This window comes from Chiroxiphia lanceolata, chromosome 29 (assembly GCF_009829145.1).
Source record: "Chiroxiphia lanceolata isolate bChiLan1 chromosome 29, bChiLan1.pri, whole genome shotgun sequence".
NCBI classification, from domain to species: domain Eukaryota; kingdom Metazoa; phylum Chordata; class Aves; order Passeriformes; family Pipridae; genus Chiroxiphia; species Chiroxiphia lanceolata.
In genome coordinates, this window is record NC_045665.1 from 856969 (window position 1) to 871618 (window position 14650).

The 14650-nt window shown below is 57.5% G+C and overlaps 1 protein-coding gene across 1 annotated transcript; it reads right to left on the reverse strand.

The window, feature by feature from the left end:
• Positions 1–1226: 1226 nt before the first annotated feature.
• Positions 1227–13579, reverse strand: ETV3 (ETS variant transcription factor 3). The gene is made up of 5 exons (XM_032712894.1): positions 13429–13579; positions 11046–11108; positions 8995–9232; positions 5930–6045; positions 1227–3247 (listed from the first exon to the last, which is right to left on the reverse strand). Exons 2-5 carry the CDS (start codon positions 11089–11091, stop codon positions 2100–2102), a joined length of 1548 nt encoding a protein of 515 aa, XP_032568785.1. The 5' UTR covers positions 11092–11108; positions 13429–13579; the 3' UTR covers positions 1227–2099.
• Positions 13580–14650: the final 1071 nt, after the last annotated feature.

Sequence of the window (14650 nt, forward strand, 5' to 3'; positions counted from 1 at the left end):
AGTGCAATGGCTATGGAAAAACAACTCCCGCCCCTTTCCCACCCTCCTTCCCAACCCCTCCCATCATTCCAAACTTTTTAAAGCCAAACGAGTTCCAACTTTTTTTTATGTTTGTTTTTTTGTTGTTGTTGTTGTTGTTGTTTGTTTTTTTGTTTCGGGTTTTTTTTTTTTTTTTTTTGCCTCGAACGAAAGGGGCGGGGCCAATCCCAGCCCCCAGAATTCCCAAATTCCCGCCGGGCTCCGGCACTTGGAGGATATGGATCAAAGCCGGGAAATCGGGAAAGGCCTCGTGTTTTCTAATTCCTGAGTTCACTCCTGGACACTCTCGGCGGGGTTGGGGATGATCCAAAGGCTCCTCGTATCCCGTTTTCCTCCACGCTCCGGGAAAATCCAGAGCCCATCCAGGTCTCACGGGATCGGCTCCCGACTCCCGGCGTCTCATCCCAGCAGCCCCCGAATCCCTGCCCGAATTCCACTTCCAAACTGTGCTCCTGACGCTCCCGGGGCAGCTCCCTCGGGAATCCTCCCCTCGGGAATCCTCCCCTCGGGAATCCTCCCCTCGGGAATCCTCCTCTCGGGACGCGGCTCCGTCCCCGTAGAGACCGGCGGGTTTCCCCAGAGCTCCTTTCCGAGGAATCATCGAGGGTTCATCCCGGTGCCGGGATGGGAGCGCATTCCCAAGGGAATCAGTCCCAAGGGGAATGTGGCCAGGTAGGGAAATAAGGAGGATTGTAGCAAAAATACAGCGGGATTTACACCGGGAGACGCGGCCGCCGCTCCGGCATCGGGGCAACATCCACGAAAATCCACGAAAATCCACGAAAATCCATGAAAATCCATGAAATCCAAGCGCTCCCGCGGCCAGATCCCGCCGGGAATCAAGTCCACACGTAGTTTTAAGGCATGAGTCAAGGTGATAGGGGGATCCAAACACAGGGAATGGAGTCACCGAGGCTCCCGGCGTTCCCGGGGCAGTTCCGGCGTTCCCGCTCCACCACAATCATTTCCGACGTTCAAGCTTCCCGTCGCTCCCAAATTCCACCCGCACGATTTGGGAGAAGGGGGGGGGTGAGGGTGGGGTTTTGTTTTTTTTTTTTTGGGAAAAACCCCTCCCCACACACCCACCCCCCGGGTACATTTTAATGCGTCTGTTAAAGGCATTGGGTTAAGTTTTTGACATCCCGTTCCCGGTTCCCGATTTCCCTGAAGGATTTCGAAGAGTTTTGCTCATGGCTTCTGCAGGAGAAAAACGAAAACAAACAAAAAAAAAAAAAAAGAAGGATCTCCCGGGAGAGCTGGGAATGCGGATCCCGGAGAGCCGGGAATGCGGATCCCGGAGAGCCGGGAATGCGGATCCCTCTCCGGGGGAGAGAGAGAGAGGGAGAGAGAGAGAGAGCGGCTCTCCCGCTCCGGCAGCATCCTGATTTTCTCAGTCGTGTCTTCCTGAATCCTTCCCCTGCTCCAAGGACAGTGCAATATTCCCTCATCCCAGTCCCCCCCCCAACTCCTGAGGCGGATGCAAAGCTGGGAATTCTCCTCTCCCGCCATCGCACGCTCCGTGGAAATATATATATATATATATATATAAAAAAAAAACCCCAGGGAAATACATGGATTTGGAGATTCCTGCTGCTATAAACACCAAAATGGACCACGCCTGGAATTCCTCCATCCCCGGGGGAAAAAAAGGCCTCAACCCCCTTGGGAGTCCGTGCCAGGCCCGAAGCTCAGCCGGGAAAGCCCGGGAACGACGGAGGAGCAGCGGGAACAACCCGGAGTAGTGGGAACGACCCTGGAGCAGCGGGAACGACCCCGGAGCAGCGGGAATGACCCCGGAGCAGCGGGAACAACCCGGAGCGGGAACAACCCGGAGCGGGAACAACCCGGCATCTCACCTGCAAGTCAACAACGAAAACAAAGAGAACACAACCCCCCCCCTCCCTCCTCCCACCCGCCCCAAGAATTCCTAGAATTCCCAAAACCAGGCTCTAAACCCCCCCCCCCGAGGTCCCACCCCCTCCCGCCACCTCCCCGCTCCCCTCCCCGCGCTCTGCAACCTTTGCTACATAAATCCCTGGATGCTCTCCCAGCCCCCGGGATTAGGTGTCGGAGGCGGCGGCGGCCGCCACGGCCTTGGGGACGACGACGTTGGGGACGTTCCAGAGGCCGCCGTTCTCCTCGGGCGGCTCCGCCTGCCTGTCCCCGTTCCAGCGGCGCTTCAGGCGCAGCTTGGGGGGCATCAGGGCGTCCTCCCTCTTCTCCTGAGCTCCCGCCTCTCCGCAGGGATCCCGGGGGGGTTTCTCCACGCCGCTCTCCCCTTGCTGCTGCTCCGGCGGGGGCTCTTCCGAGGAGGACGAGCCGGGCTGGGCGGGCGCCGGGAGCCAGGACGGGGCGGCCGGGCGGGCGAACACCGGGCCCCCCTTGCCTTCCTCCGCTCCGGAACCTTCTTCCCTCCTCTCTCCTCCGTCCTTGCCCTTGGCCTCCTCGGGCTCCTTGTCCACGGCGGGCTCCACCTTCACCCTGAGCTGAGCCGCTTCCTCGGCGCTTTCCAGCCTCTCCCGGTTTTTCCGGCCGGCGGGAGGCGGCTGGAGCTTGATGGGGAACTGGGGCTGCTCCTCCAGGGGCACCTGGCACTGCAGCGGCGGCACCACCAGCGGGTAGCGGGGGAAAGTCCGCGGGCTCAGGTGGTAGTTGAACACGGAGCAGGCCTGGGAATGCAGGTAGTGTTTCATCTCCTCGGGGTTGAAGGAGAAGCAGCTGCTGCCGGTGAAGGGGCTGAGCCCCGGCGAGGGGCTGTAGGAGAACAGGGTGGGCGTCAGCGACAGCGCCGGCGAGATGGGCACGTTGAGGACCCCCCCGCGGCCCGGCAGCGGCGACACGGCGAAGGGGCTGTGAGGGTCCGGGAACATCCCGGGCCGGGGGAACAGCGGCAGGACGATGTCGGGCTTGCGCTTGGGGTGGGCGACGCTCCCGCCGCCGGGGCCGCCGTGGGGGGCCAGCAGATCCACGCCCCCCCGGCGCCAATCCGAGGAGGAATCTTCCAGCAGCTCCGGCAGCTCCGGCTTCCTGTCGCCGCCGCCGCCGCCGCCGTCAGCCAGAGCCTCCGGGGTGGATCCCGGACCGAGGGAACCGCCGGGGAAGCGGCCCCCGGGCTGGGAATCCTCGGTGGGGGAGTGGGCGTCCAGCGGAGGGAAGTGGAAGCGGGACGAGGCCGTGGGGACGGGGGGAGCGCTCTGGGGGACCACACCTGGGGTAGGGAATGACACAGTCAGGGAACAGGCCCGGCCGGCAGGGACACGCTGGGATCATCCGGCCCCGCTCCCGGCCCTGCACGGCCCCAGGAATTCCCTGGGAGCGTCGTCCCAACACTCCTGGAGCTCCCGGGACCGTGGGGAGCCTCTTCCGGTGCCCAAACACCCTCTGGATGAATGATCATTCCCTAATTTCCACCCCTGGATGGACAACCATTCCCTAATTTCCACCCCAAACACCCTCTGGATGGACGACTATTCCCTAATTTCCACCCCAAACACCCTCTGGACGAACAACCATTCCCTAATTTCCACCCCAAATACCCCCTGGATGGATGACCATTCCCTAATTTCCACCCCAAACGCCCTCTGGATGAACGACCATTCCCTAATTTCCACCCCTGGATGAACGACCATTCCCTAATTTCCACCCCTGGATGGACGACCATTCCCTAATTTCCACCCACCCCTGACACATGTCCAAGAATTCCCTCAGGGAGACAGCTCCAGCTCCAGCTCCGAGGGAGTTAAATCCCAGGGAAGGAGCAGCTCCTGGAGCTGCACCCGCAGGCGTTTTGGAAGAGCAACCCAACAATCCCACGTGCTGGGAGAGGAGGGGAGGGGCCTTTTCCATCTGCTCCCTTTCCCTGCCCACCTCAAATCCTGCCACTGCTGGGGAGGAATCCTCTCCTCTCCCCAGGGTTTTCGGGAAGCTCCAGAGCCACTGGAAGAAGTTTGGGATGCCCCTCCCTGACCTCCTCGCTCCCGGTGGGGGCAGGAGGGGGAATGAACCCCCAGCTCTCCAGGCTGCCTGAAAAATCCCTGATTTCGTGCTCCAGGCTGCCTGAAAATCCCCGATTTGTGCTTTTTCTGGGAAGAAAATCCCCTCCCACGTCGCTGCCGAGCTCCCACTGGCTCCCTCTTCCTACGGAGCCGCCCGTCCCCGACTCGGAACCAGCCAAATTCTCACACACTTTCCTCCCTCACCTCCACAATGAAACCCTTGATTCCCACTTTTTCCCTTCCAAAAAAAAAAAAAAAAAAAAAAAACAAAAAAACAAAAAAAAAAAAAAAAAAAAAAAAAAAACAAAAAAAATAACCAAACAAAACACAGGGAGAAGAAGAAACCTGATCCAGGTTTGGAGAATCCCAACCCCCCCCCACCTTCCAGAGCCAGAGGAGGGGAAGAAAACAGGTTGTAATTAGACAAAAGTGCATTCCAGTTCTCTCTCCAAAGTTCTTTTTTTAAATGCCTGCCCCAGAGATAGGAGGGAGTGGCTGCAGGAGCAGGGAAAAGGGAACATGGAGCTGGAACTGCCCGGACTCGTCGCTGCAAGTAATTATAGATTTACAGAGCAGCTCCAGACACATCTCCCACCCCCGTTCCCTTGGCTCAGGACGCCTGGAGAAGACATTTCCTTCTCCCTACAAAAGGCACAACACCTGGAGGAATATTTTCCCCTCCTCCCAGCCCTGTTTTTTGGGATTCCTGGTGGCTTTGGGAGACAAAAAAGCCGCTCGATGGCACCTTCGTGTCGGGCCCCGGCTGCCAAAATCCCGGCTCCGGCCCCTGGGAATTCCTCTGGCTCCACATGGAACCTGTTTTTTTTTTTTTTCCCAGCCCTTGGGCTTTTCAGGCTCAACCTTCCAGCCCCTGCTTTCCTTCCCTGCTCTTTTCTTCCCTGCTTTTTTCCCCCATATTCCAGGGCTTTCCCAACCCGGGGCACCTCCGTGTCGGTGTTTTCTTGTGGAGGGGAGAGTTTGGGAGCTTTGGGTGTCAAGAATTCCAGAGGTTTCTTTCCCTTTTTGTGGACAACAACCTCCCTGTTTTTTCATGGACAACCACCCAGATGGAAGAATTCGGCTTTCAGGGGATTTAACTCCACCAAAAAAGCATCTTTGCAAACGGGACCCTCTTCCCAAAAAACCAACTCCGGGACAAATCCCTGCTGCTGGCAAGAGGCTCAAAGGCCTTGCAGGGCAAGAAAGGAACGATTATTCTCCATTCCCAACTTTTTTTTTCATTCTCCTGCTTCAGGGGGGGAACTGTGACTTTAGTCAAGCTCGAGGAGAGCTGGGAAATCCCTGGGATTTTAGTCCAGAGTTTTCCTCTGGAAGCTCTGCATTCCCTGGGGAGGTGCAGAGCTCGAGTCGAGACAGAAAGGGGTTAAAAAAAAAAGGTCTTTTGGGTTTCAAAGGAGCAGAACTGAGCCCAAAAAAAGGGGCTTTGGGAGGAGCAAAGCCCCTGAACTTTCAGGCCGGGCTCAGCCGGTCGGGAAGGGCCGCGTTTATCCGGCCCCATAAACTCCTGTTCAAACACAGGCAGGCTTGGAGCAGCCCCACTAAATCCTCTTATCCCAAGGACACCCTTCCAACCCCCCAGCCCGGCCAAAAAAACCCACCCAACCCCCCCAAAAACAACCCAACCCCCCCCCAAAAACAACCCGCCCCGAAAGCAAAGCGAACCCACCCGCGACGCCCCCGGGGGAGGACGAGCGCGAACAGGAGCCCGGATTCCTCGGCTCCCACAACAATCCCCAGGGAAAAGCAGCCCCAGATAAGGTTTTATCCCGGCCCAGACGTTCCCCCCCAGAGCAGCACAGCTCATCCCACGGGGCCTTTCCCCCCCTGGAATTCCGCAGTGGGAGCGCCGGGAATTCCGCGCGCGCCCGACTCACCGTTGGGCCGGATGTTGATGAAAGGGTAGTTGGGCATCACCAGCTTGTTGAAGTTGAACTTGTAGGTGAACCTCTTGCCCTTGGTCTTGTGGAGGATCCTCTTGTTGTAGTAATATCTGGGAAGGGATTGGGAAGACATGGATCCGAGGCCCTCCCGGGGGCCGCTCGAGGTCCCGTTTCTTGGGAGCGGCGCCGACGCCTCCGAGGTCTCGGAGAAAACTGGAGCTGCCCCGAACCTTTGGGATCTTTTTGGGCTCTTTTTGGGGATCTTTGGGATGCAGAGCCAGGAGCTGGGGCTCCGTGACCCCCCGTGGGTCCCTCCCTACTCAGGATATTCCACGATTTCTGTTGTCAACACCGGGAAATCTCAGTCCGCCGGGAATTTTCCCAACGACCCCCTTTTCCCATTCCTCAGCAGGAGGTTCCAAACCCCTTTTCCCAGGTTATGACGTCCCTTGGAACACGTGGAATTCCCTTCCAACCTGGGATATTCCGTTTCAGAGGTTGTCATGCCCCTTGGAACGGGCGGGAAAAGCTGGAACAACATCCCGTGTTCTCCTCAGCCCAGTCCAAACTGGGACCAGTGTCACGGGTTGGGAGCTCTCCTGGGCATTCCCTGGATATTCCCACCCATGGGAATGCTGAGAAATGCCATGGAAATGCCTCCAGGAGGAGAAAAATCCCGGTGGATATTCCCTGAGAGAGGGGAACGTGTCCCTGGGACAACACTCGGAGCGACCAGAGCTGGGAAAAACGGGGCCCAAATCCCCTGGATCGGCCTTGGATTGGTTTTGATTCCCGGGATTTTCCCAGCCCAGGGATTGGGAGAGCTGGTTCCTGCTGCTTCGTGCCTCGGAGCGAGTCCCTTCCCCTTCTGATCCCCCCTTTTTTGGGATTAAAACCACTCCCTGACCCTGCCCAGGGCTTGGATCCTCCTTTCCCAGGATACTGGGGGTTGGAAGGGACCTCTGGGGATCCTCCAAGGCAGGTGAGATATTTGGATGGATGGATGGATGGATGGGATCCACCCTCAGATCAGGGGTTTCCAGGGAGTATTTGAGAGATTTTTTTGGGGATACTGAGATATTCATGTGGATATTGGAGAGATTTGTAGGGATATCCGAGACATTTCCATGGATATCTGAGATATTTCCATGGATATTTGAGATATTCCCATGGATGAATGAGATCCCCTCTCACACAGGAGGTTTTTATGGATACTGGAGATATTTCCAGGGATATCTGAGGTACTGGGATGGATTGATGGGATATATCCATGGACTGATGGAATCTCCTCTCAGATGAGAGGTTTTTATGGATACTGGAGACATTTCCAGGGATATTTGAGAGATTTGTAGGAATCCATGAGATATATCCACAGACTGATGAGATTCCCTCTCATCTGAGAGGTTTTTATGGATATTGGAGATATTTCCAGGGATATTTGAGAGGTTTGTATGGATTGATGGGATATATCCATGGACTGATGGAATCTCCTCTCATCTGAGAGGTTTTTATGGATATTTGAGGTATTTCCAGGGATATCTGAGGTATTTGTATGGATTGATGGGATATATCCATGGACTGATGAGATTCCCTCTCAGCTGAGAGGTTTTTATGGATACTGGAGATATTTGGATGAGTCTCTCCTCACCAGAGATATTCCAAACCCCAAATCACCTCCATGGATCATTCCTTCCCCCATCCAACACTCCAATCCATCTCTCCCCAGCCTGGGATAGGAGGATCTTGTGTGGGAACAGCATCCAGGGGACACGGATCCCAAGGCAGGGGTGTTTTCCACCCGTTTTTCCTCCCCGTTCCCGGAGGAAACTCCCGTGTTTGCCTTTGGCAGCTCCACCCAGGAGGTATCAGAGGGTGTGGGGCAGCCAAGTCCACGCCAGGGACTGATAATTCCATGACTTCTCAGGGACTGGGACACTCCTGGAGCGTGGAAACACCTCCGAGGGCCCGGGCGGGTTCTCCGAGCTCCGATTCCCGGATGCGTGGAGAAAACTGGGATAAAACCCCCATGGAAGGGGCTGGAAGTGGAAGAGGGCTGGAGGTTTTGGAGTTGGGAAGGGCAAAGAGGGGAATGCTCAGCCCTGACAGTGGAATTTTGGGATGGTCTGGCTTGGAAGGGACCTTAAAGATCATCAAGGCCGTGACCACACTCCAGGTTGCTCCAAGCCCCATCCAGCCCGGCCTTTGGACACTTCCAGGGATGGGGAATCCATGGAATAACCTGTGCCACCACCTTCCCAGGGAAGGATTTACCCCCAATATCCCACCTAAACCAGCACAGGGAATATCCTGGAATGCTTTGGCTTGGAAAGAACCCTCAACACTCTCTTAGGGAAGGATTGACCCCTAATATCCCATCTAAACCAGCACAGGGAATCTTGGAATGCTTTGGAAGGGACCCTCAACACCCTCCCAGGGAAGGATTTACCTCCAATATCCCACCTAAGCCAGCACAGGGAATATCCTGGAATGCTTTGGCTTGGAAAGAACCCTCAACACTCTCTTAGGGAAGGATTGACCCCTAATATCCCATCTAAACCAGCACAGGGAATATCCTGGAATGCTTTGGCTTGGAAGGGACCCTCCCAGGGAAGGATTTACCCCCAATATCCCACCTAAACCAGCACAGGGAATATCCTGGAATGCTCTAGGTTGGAAGGGACCTTTTTGGACACTTCCAGGGATGGGAAATCCATGGAATAACCTGTGCCAGGGCCTCACCACCTTCCCAGGGAAGGATTTACCCCCAATATCCCACCTAAACCAGCACAGGGAATCTTGGAATGCTTTGGAAGGGACCCTCAACACCCTCCCAAGGAAGGATTTACCTCCAATATCCCACCTAAACCAGCACAGGGAATATCCTGGAATGCTTTGGAAGGGACCCTCCCACCAGACCAGGCTGCTCCAAACCCCGTCCAACCCCATCCTCGGCCACTTCCAAGGCCGGGCCGAGACGACCCGACCTAAATTCTCCCAAATTTCCCCCCCAGAAAAAGCTGGGAATGCTCCTTTCCAACCCCCCCCCCCTCCCTCCTCACCTGAGGGCCCTGCTGAGCTTGTCATAGTTCATCTGGGGTTTGCATTTCCTCCTCCCCCACAGCCGGGCCACCTCGTCGGGGTCCTTGATGACGAACTCGCCGTCCCCTCCCCGCTGCCAGGCGATGACGTGGCGGAATTCCTCCTGCCGCAGCAGCTCCAGGATGAAGTGCCACAGCTGGATCTGCCTGGAGCCCGGGCTGGACTCGGTTTTGTAAGCCCACTCCGGGAAATGATACCCTTTGGGAGGAGAGAGAGAGAGGGAAAAGTCGCTCGAGACGCGAAAACGCATCCGGGGTTGGCTCCGGGGTGACACCACTGGGGGCTGGAATTCCACCGGATATTCCAGGGTTAAGAGGGATTTCCACGGATTGATGGGATCCCCCCTCTCAGAGGAGAAAATTGTAGGGATATCTGAGAGATTTCTATGGATATCTGAGAGGTTTGAATGGATTGATGAGATGTTTCCATGGATCGACGAGATCCCCTTTTGGACAAGGAATTTGTAGGGATATCTGAGATGTTTATATGGATTGATGGTTCCATGGATTGATGAGATCTCCTTTTGGACAAGGAATTTGTAGGGATCTTTGAGAGATTTCTATGGATAGCTGAACTATTTCCATGGATTTAGGAGATCTCTCTCAGGTGAGAAATTTGAATGGGTATTTGAGAGATTTCCATGGATTGATGAGAGGTTTGTATGGATTGATGAGATGTTTCCATGGATTGACGAGATCCCCTTTTGGACAAGAAATTTGTAGGGATATTTGAGAGGTTTCTATGGATATCTGAGCTATTTCCATGGATTGATGAGATCTCAGACAAGAAATTTGTAGGGATATTTGAGAGATTTTTATGGATATCTGAGAGGTTTGTATGGATTGATGAGATGTTTCCATGGATTGATGAGATCTCTCTCAGATGAGAAATTTGTAGGGATATTTGAGAGATTTCTATGGATTGATGAGATTCCCCCCCCCTCCCCCAGATGAAAGATTTCCACGGATATTTAAGATATTTCCACAGACTGATGAGATTCCCTCCCAGATGACAGATTCGCAGGGATATTGGAGAGAGACTCCAGGTTTAATTCCATGTTTAATTCCAGGAGGAGAGACCCAGCTCTCCACCTCCAGCTTTCAGACCCCTCTTCTTGGAGAATCCCTTAAAAAAACCACCCCAAAAATGGGAAAATTGAGGGGGATGGAAGCGCCAGGAGCCCAAAACCTTTGGATAACGCTGCTGGTCGGAGCTGGAATGAACCAAATTTGCCTGGAATCATGGAATGGTTTGAGTTCCATAGTCCAGGTTGCTCCAAGCCCCATCCAACCCAGCTTACAGCACTTCCAAGGATTGGAAATAAGGCCAAAAAAATCCCAGTTTAAGGATTTAAGTTCGTGAGGATTTCAGGGTGGATCTTCCCGGCGGCTCCAGATCCCGACTCCGCCGTGCCAACAGATATTCCTGAGGGACTGCCAAGCTCCAGATCCCTCGGGATATTTCCCAGCACAACTCCCAGCACGAGCCTGGTTGGGGTTTTTTGGTTGGGTGGTTTTTTTTTTTTTTTTTTTTTTTTTTTGGTTGTTTTCTTTGGGGGTTTTTTTGTGGCCACAATTCCAAACCCCATCCAGGAGAACCCACATCCCACCCCGCGACTCCAAACAGACCTGAGCAGGATCCAGCCCTCAGAAATTCCCAAATCCCTCCAGGTAATCCATCTCCAAGGGGGAGTTTATTGGCATTTTCACATCCCAGCCCTCAGAAATTCCCAAATCCTTCCAGGTAATCCATCTCCAGGGAGGGTTTATTGGCATTTTCACATCCCAGCCCTCAGAAATTCCCAAATCCTTCCAGGTAATCCATCTCCAAGGGGGAGCTTATTGGCATTTTCACATCCCAGCCCTCACAACCCACCAAGGAAATCTCAACCCTCGCTCGCTCCAGCCACAGAGAGATTTCAGGAGAGGCGGAATTAGCCCTCCTCGAGCTCCTTTATCCCGGGAAAAAGGGTTGGGAATGGCTGAAAACTCGAGCCTTTCGACTTCCTTACCTCCTCCTCCTTCAGGTTTATCCACAATGCTGCAGCCTGCTTTCATTTTCTCCCTCCTGCCAACTGTGGAACACAAGGAAAGCGGCGTCAGCCGCAGGGATTTCTCCGGAGAGAGGATCCTGCCCATCCCCAGGGATGGTCCCCTTTTCCCATTTAATCCCAGTCCTGCCTGGGATCCCCGGGAAGGAGCTCGGCGGGGCCGTCAGACAGACAAAACAAGCCCAACACAGTTTGTCTCCTGTTACTAGACGGGCTCTGCTGCCAAAATACACAACTCCCAGCTCGCCCAGATGTCCCAGGGAGGGGAAAAAGGGGAGGGGAGAAAAATCCCGGCTCCCGATCCCCCGCCGGAGACGCCACCGGCAGCTCATTCCCGCTGCCGTGAGGTGAGGGATCCCAGGCCTGGAAATCCAGAGCTGGGTTCTCCCCCCAGAAAAAGGGGATATGAGGAGTGACAGCTCTGTGGGAGCCCCCTGGGAGGGAGTGGAGCCTCCCAGAAGGGGTTGGAGCACCCTGGGAAGGGGCTGGAATACCCTGGGAGGGACTGGAGCCCCTCAGGAGGGTCTGATCCCCCCCAGTACCAGCACCCAGACAACCCCCTGTTGAGTCCCACCATCCTCAGAGGAGCCCCCCTTGAGGCCTTCAGGAGGGTCCATCCCCCTCCAGCACCCAAATGACCCCCCCAGGTACAAACTGGAGCCCCCCTGGGAAGGATTGGAGCCCCTCAGAAGGGTCTGATCCCCCCCAGTACCAGCACCCAGACACCCCCCTCCTTGGGAGGGACCGGTCCCACCGTCCCCAGAGAAGCCCCCCAGGGCCTTCAGGAGGGTCCATCCCCCTCCAGCACCCAAATGAACCCCCCAGGGATGAACTGGAGCCCCCGGGGATGGACCAGAGCTCCCCCAGAGGGTCCCTTTCCCCCTGCCCAGCACCCCCCTGACCCCCCCGGGGCCGATCCGGAGCCCCCCGGGGAGGGTCCCAACCCCCTCTCCCAGCACCCACATCACCCCCCCGGCACGAACCGGAGCCCCCCGAGCCCGGCAGCCACAAACCCCCCCCCAGGGGTGACCAGAGCCTCCCCTGGGGAGGGTCCATTCCCCCTCACCCACCCACCCACCACTCACACGACCCTCCCCGGGACGAAACGGAGGCCCCCCCGGAACGCACCGAAGCCCCCCGGGGAGGGAGCGGAGCCCCTGGAGAGGGGCCGATCCCCCCCCCTCACCCCACCCGGGGCCCCCCCGGGGCTGTTCCATCCCCCCCCTCCCCGTGTTTCCCAGCCCCGGGAGAGGTTCAAAGCACGTAAATGGCCGCCGGGAGGGGCCGCGGCGCCGCGGCGGCGGCGGGGCCGGGGCTGCTCCGTTACAGCCCCGCCGGCCTGTCCCGGCCTGTCCCGGCACGGCCCCGCCCGGCCCCGCCCGGGCCCCGGGGCAGGGGGGGGGGAGCCGCCCCGACCGGGAAACCCACCGGCGATCGGCAACAAGGACCACCGGGGACCCTCCGGGAAAACCACCGGGGGGACACCCCCCACCCCCCGGGAACCATCGGGACCACCGGGAACACACACACACACCCCCCCTCCGGGAACGGGGAGCACCGGGGACCTTCTCGGGAACGGGGAGCACCGGGACCAACGGGGATCCACCCGGGAACCTTCCACAGCCCCCCCTCCCACCCGCGGGACCCCCCGGGAACGGGGGACCCTGCACGGCCTCCCACGCTCCGGGACCACCGGGCAGGTCGTTGCCGCAGCCCCGAGAGCCCCTCCGGTAACCAGGGGGGGTGGGTCTCTGTTTACCCTCAAATCAGGATAACCGGGGGCCGTCCCTGTTTAATGTTCCCCCGGTAACCGGGGGACCCCCATTTACCCTCCCGGTAACCGAGAGTGGGGGTTGTCCCTGTTTACCCCTTCCCCGGTAACGAGGGGGGGGGGGGCTCATTTATTCCTCGCCGGTAACCGGGGGGGGTCCCCGATTGCCCCTCTGCCGGTAACTCCGCGTTATTTATTCCTCCCCGGTAACGGGGGAGGCGGATGCCGGGGTGGGTCGGGGGGGGGGGTAAACGAGCCCCCCACACCCCCCCCCGGTACCTCCCCGTTCCCGCGCCCCCGCCTTTCACCGCCCCCCCCCCCGCGTCCCGGCGGGGGCTTCTCGTTCACCCCCCAACCCTTAACCCGCCAATCCTCCCACCCCCGGTACCTCCCCGTTTCCCCCCACTCCCGGTAATTCCCGGTTTCTCCCCCCGGTTTGCCCCCCCCCACACGCCCCATCGCCAAAAACGCCTACATTACCGCCCCCCCCCCCGCCACTTCCACCCACATCACCCCCCCCGTTGCCCCCCGTTAACCCCCCCCTCGGCGCCCCCCCCACGCCCCGGGCCGTACCTGCGGGGGCGGCGCGGGCGGATCACGGGGGGGGGGGCGGGTTGCGGGGCAGGCGGGGGGGGCGGGCGGGGATGTTGCCGGTGCGGGGTTGGCCGCGCTCGGAGCCGCTCCCGGTGCCGTTCCCGGGTTCCCGGAGCCTTCCCCCGGAGCCGCCGCCGCCGCCGCCGCCGGAACCGGAACCGCCGCCGCCACCGCCCACGCGCTTCCGGTCCGCGCGGCCCCCGCGCCACTTCCGCTTCCGGTGGGGAACCCACCCCACCCCCACCCAAAAAAATAAACAATAATATCACCGTCAAAAAATAAAAACACTGCGGGAAGGATCATCCCACCCCCCCACACACACACAAAGAAAATAAATAATCCGGGCTCGGAGTGGTTGGTGCCGACCCCCCACCCCAAAAAAGTACAAGTCCCCCCCAAAAATATCCCCCCACACACACCGGAAAACATCCCCCCTAAAAGACACACTCCCCCCAAAACACACTCGCCCCCAAAGAACACCCCAAAAAAGTCACGCCCCCCAAAAATATTCCCACACGAAGCGGCTGATTTCGGGCCCACCCCTCCCCGAAAAAACAACAACCAGCACCACCAAAAATATCTCCCCCCCCCCATCAAAACATCCCCCCCTCCGCCAAAAAATATCCCTGCCTGGAGTGGCTGGTTTCGGCTCAACCCCCACCCAAAAAATACCCACGCCTAAAAACACCCTCCCTCCAAAACACACTCCCCCCCCTAAAAAAAAGACACCCCAGAAAACATCCCCCCCAAAAAAACCCCAACCATCCCAGAAAGAACATCCTCTAGAAAAAATAATCACCCCAGAAAATACTCACCAAAAAATCACCATCCCTGAATACACCCCTCCCAAAAAAACACATCCCTCTTAAAAAAAAAAAAAGCCCCAGAAAAATAACCCCAAAAAACCACCATTCCCAATCCCCCCCCCAAAAAAATCACCCCAGAAAATATCCCCCCCCATAAAAACCCCTTCCCCAAAAAACACCACCCCCAACCTCCCTTTCTCCCCCCCAAAAACCAACGACCCCCCTGAGTGGTGTGGAAATGTCGGGGGAATAAAGGGGAAAGGGGAGGGGAAAGGGAAGGGGGGAAAGGGAAGGGGGGTCCTGGGTATGGGGAGGTTCTGGACTGTGGGGATCCAGCTGTGCTGGGATCGTGGGATTTGGGGATCCAGCTGTGCTGGGGGTGCTGGTATAGGGGG

What these genes read in the sequence shown, in the direction of transcription:
- ETV3 (XM_032712894.1), bottom strand. Translation starts at nt 11,091, where the DNA reads ATGAAAGCAGGCTGCAGCATTGTGGATAAACCTGAAGGAGGAGGAG. An exon ending in TAAACCTGAAGGAGGAGGAG is followed by an intron (nt 9,233 to 11,045) that starts GTAAGGAAGTCG and finishes CTCCTCCCAAAG; the next exon opens with GGTATCATTTCCCGGAGTGG. An exon ending in CATCAACATCCGGCCCAACG is followed by an intron (nt 3,248 to 5,929) that starts GTGAGTCGGGCG and finishes TCCCTACCCCAG; the next exon opens with GTGTGGTCCCCCAGAGCGCT.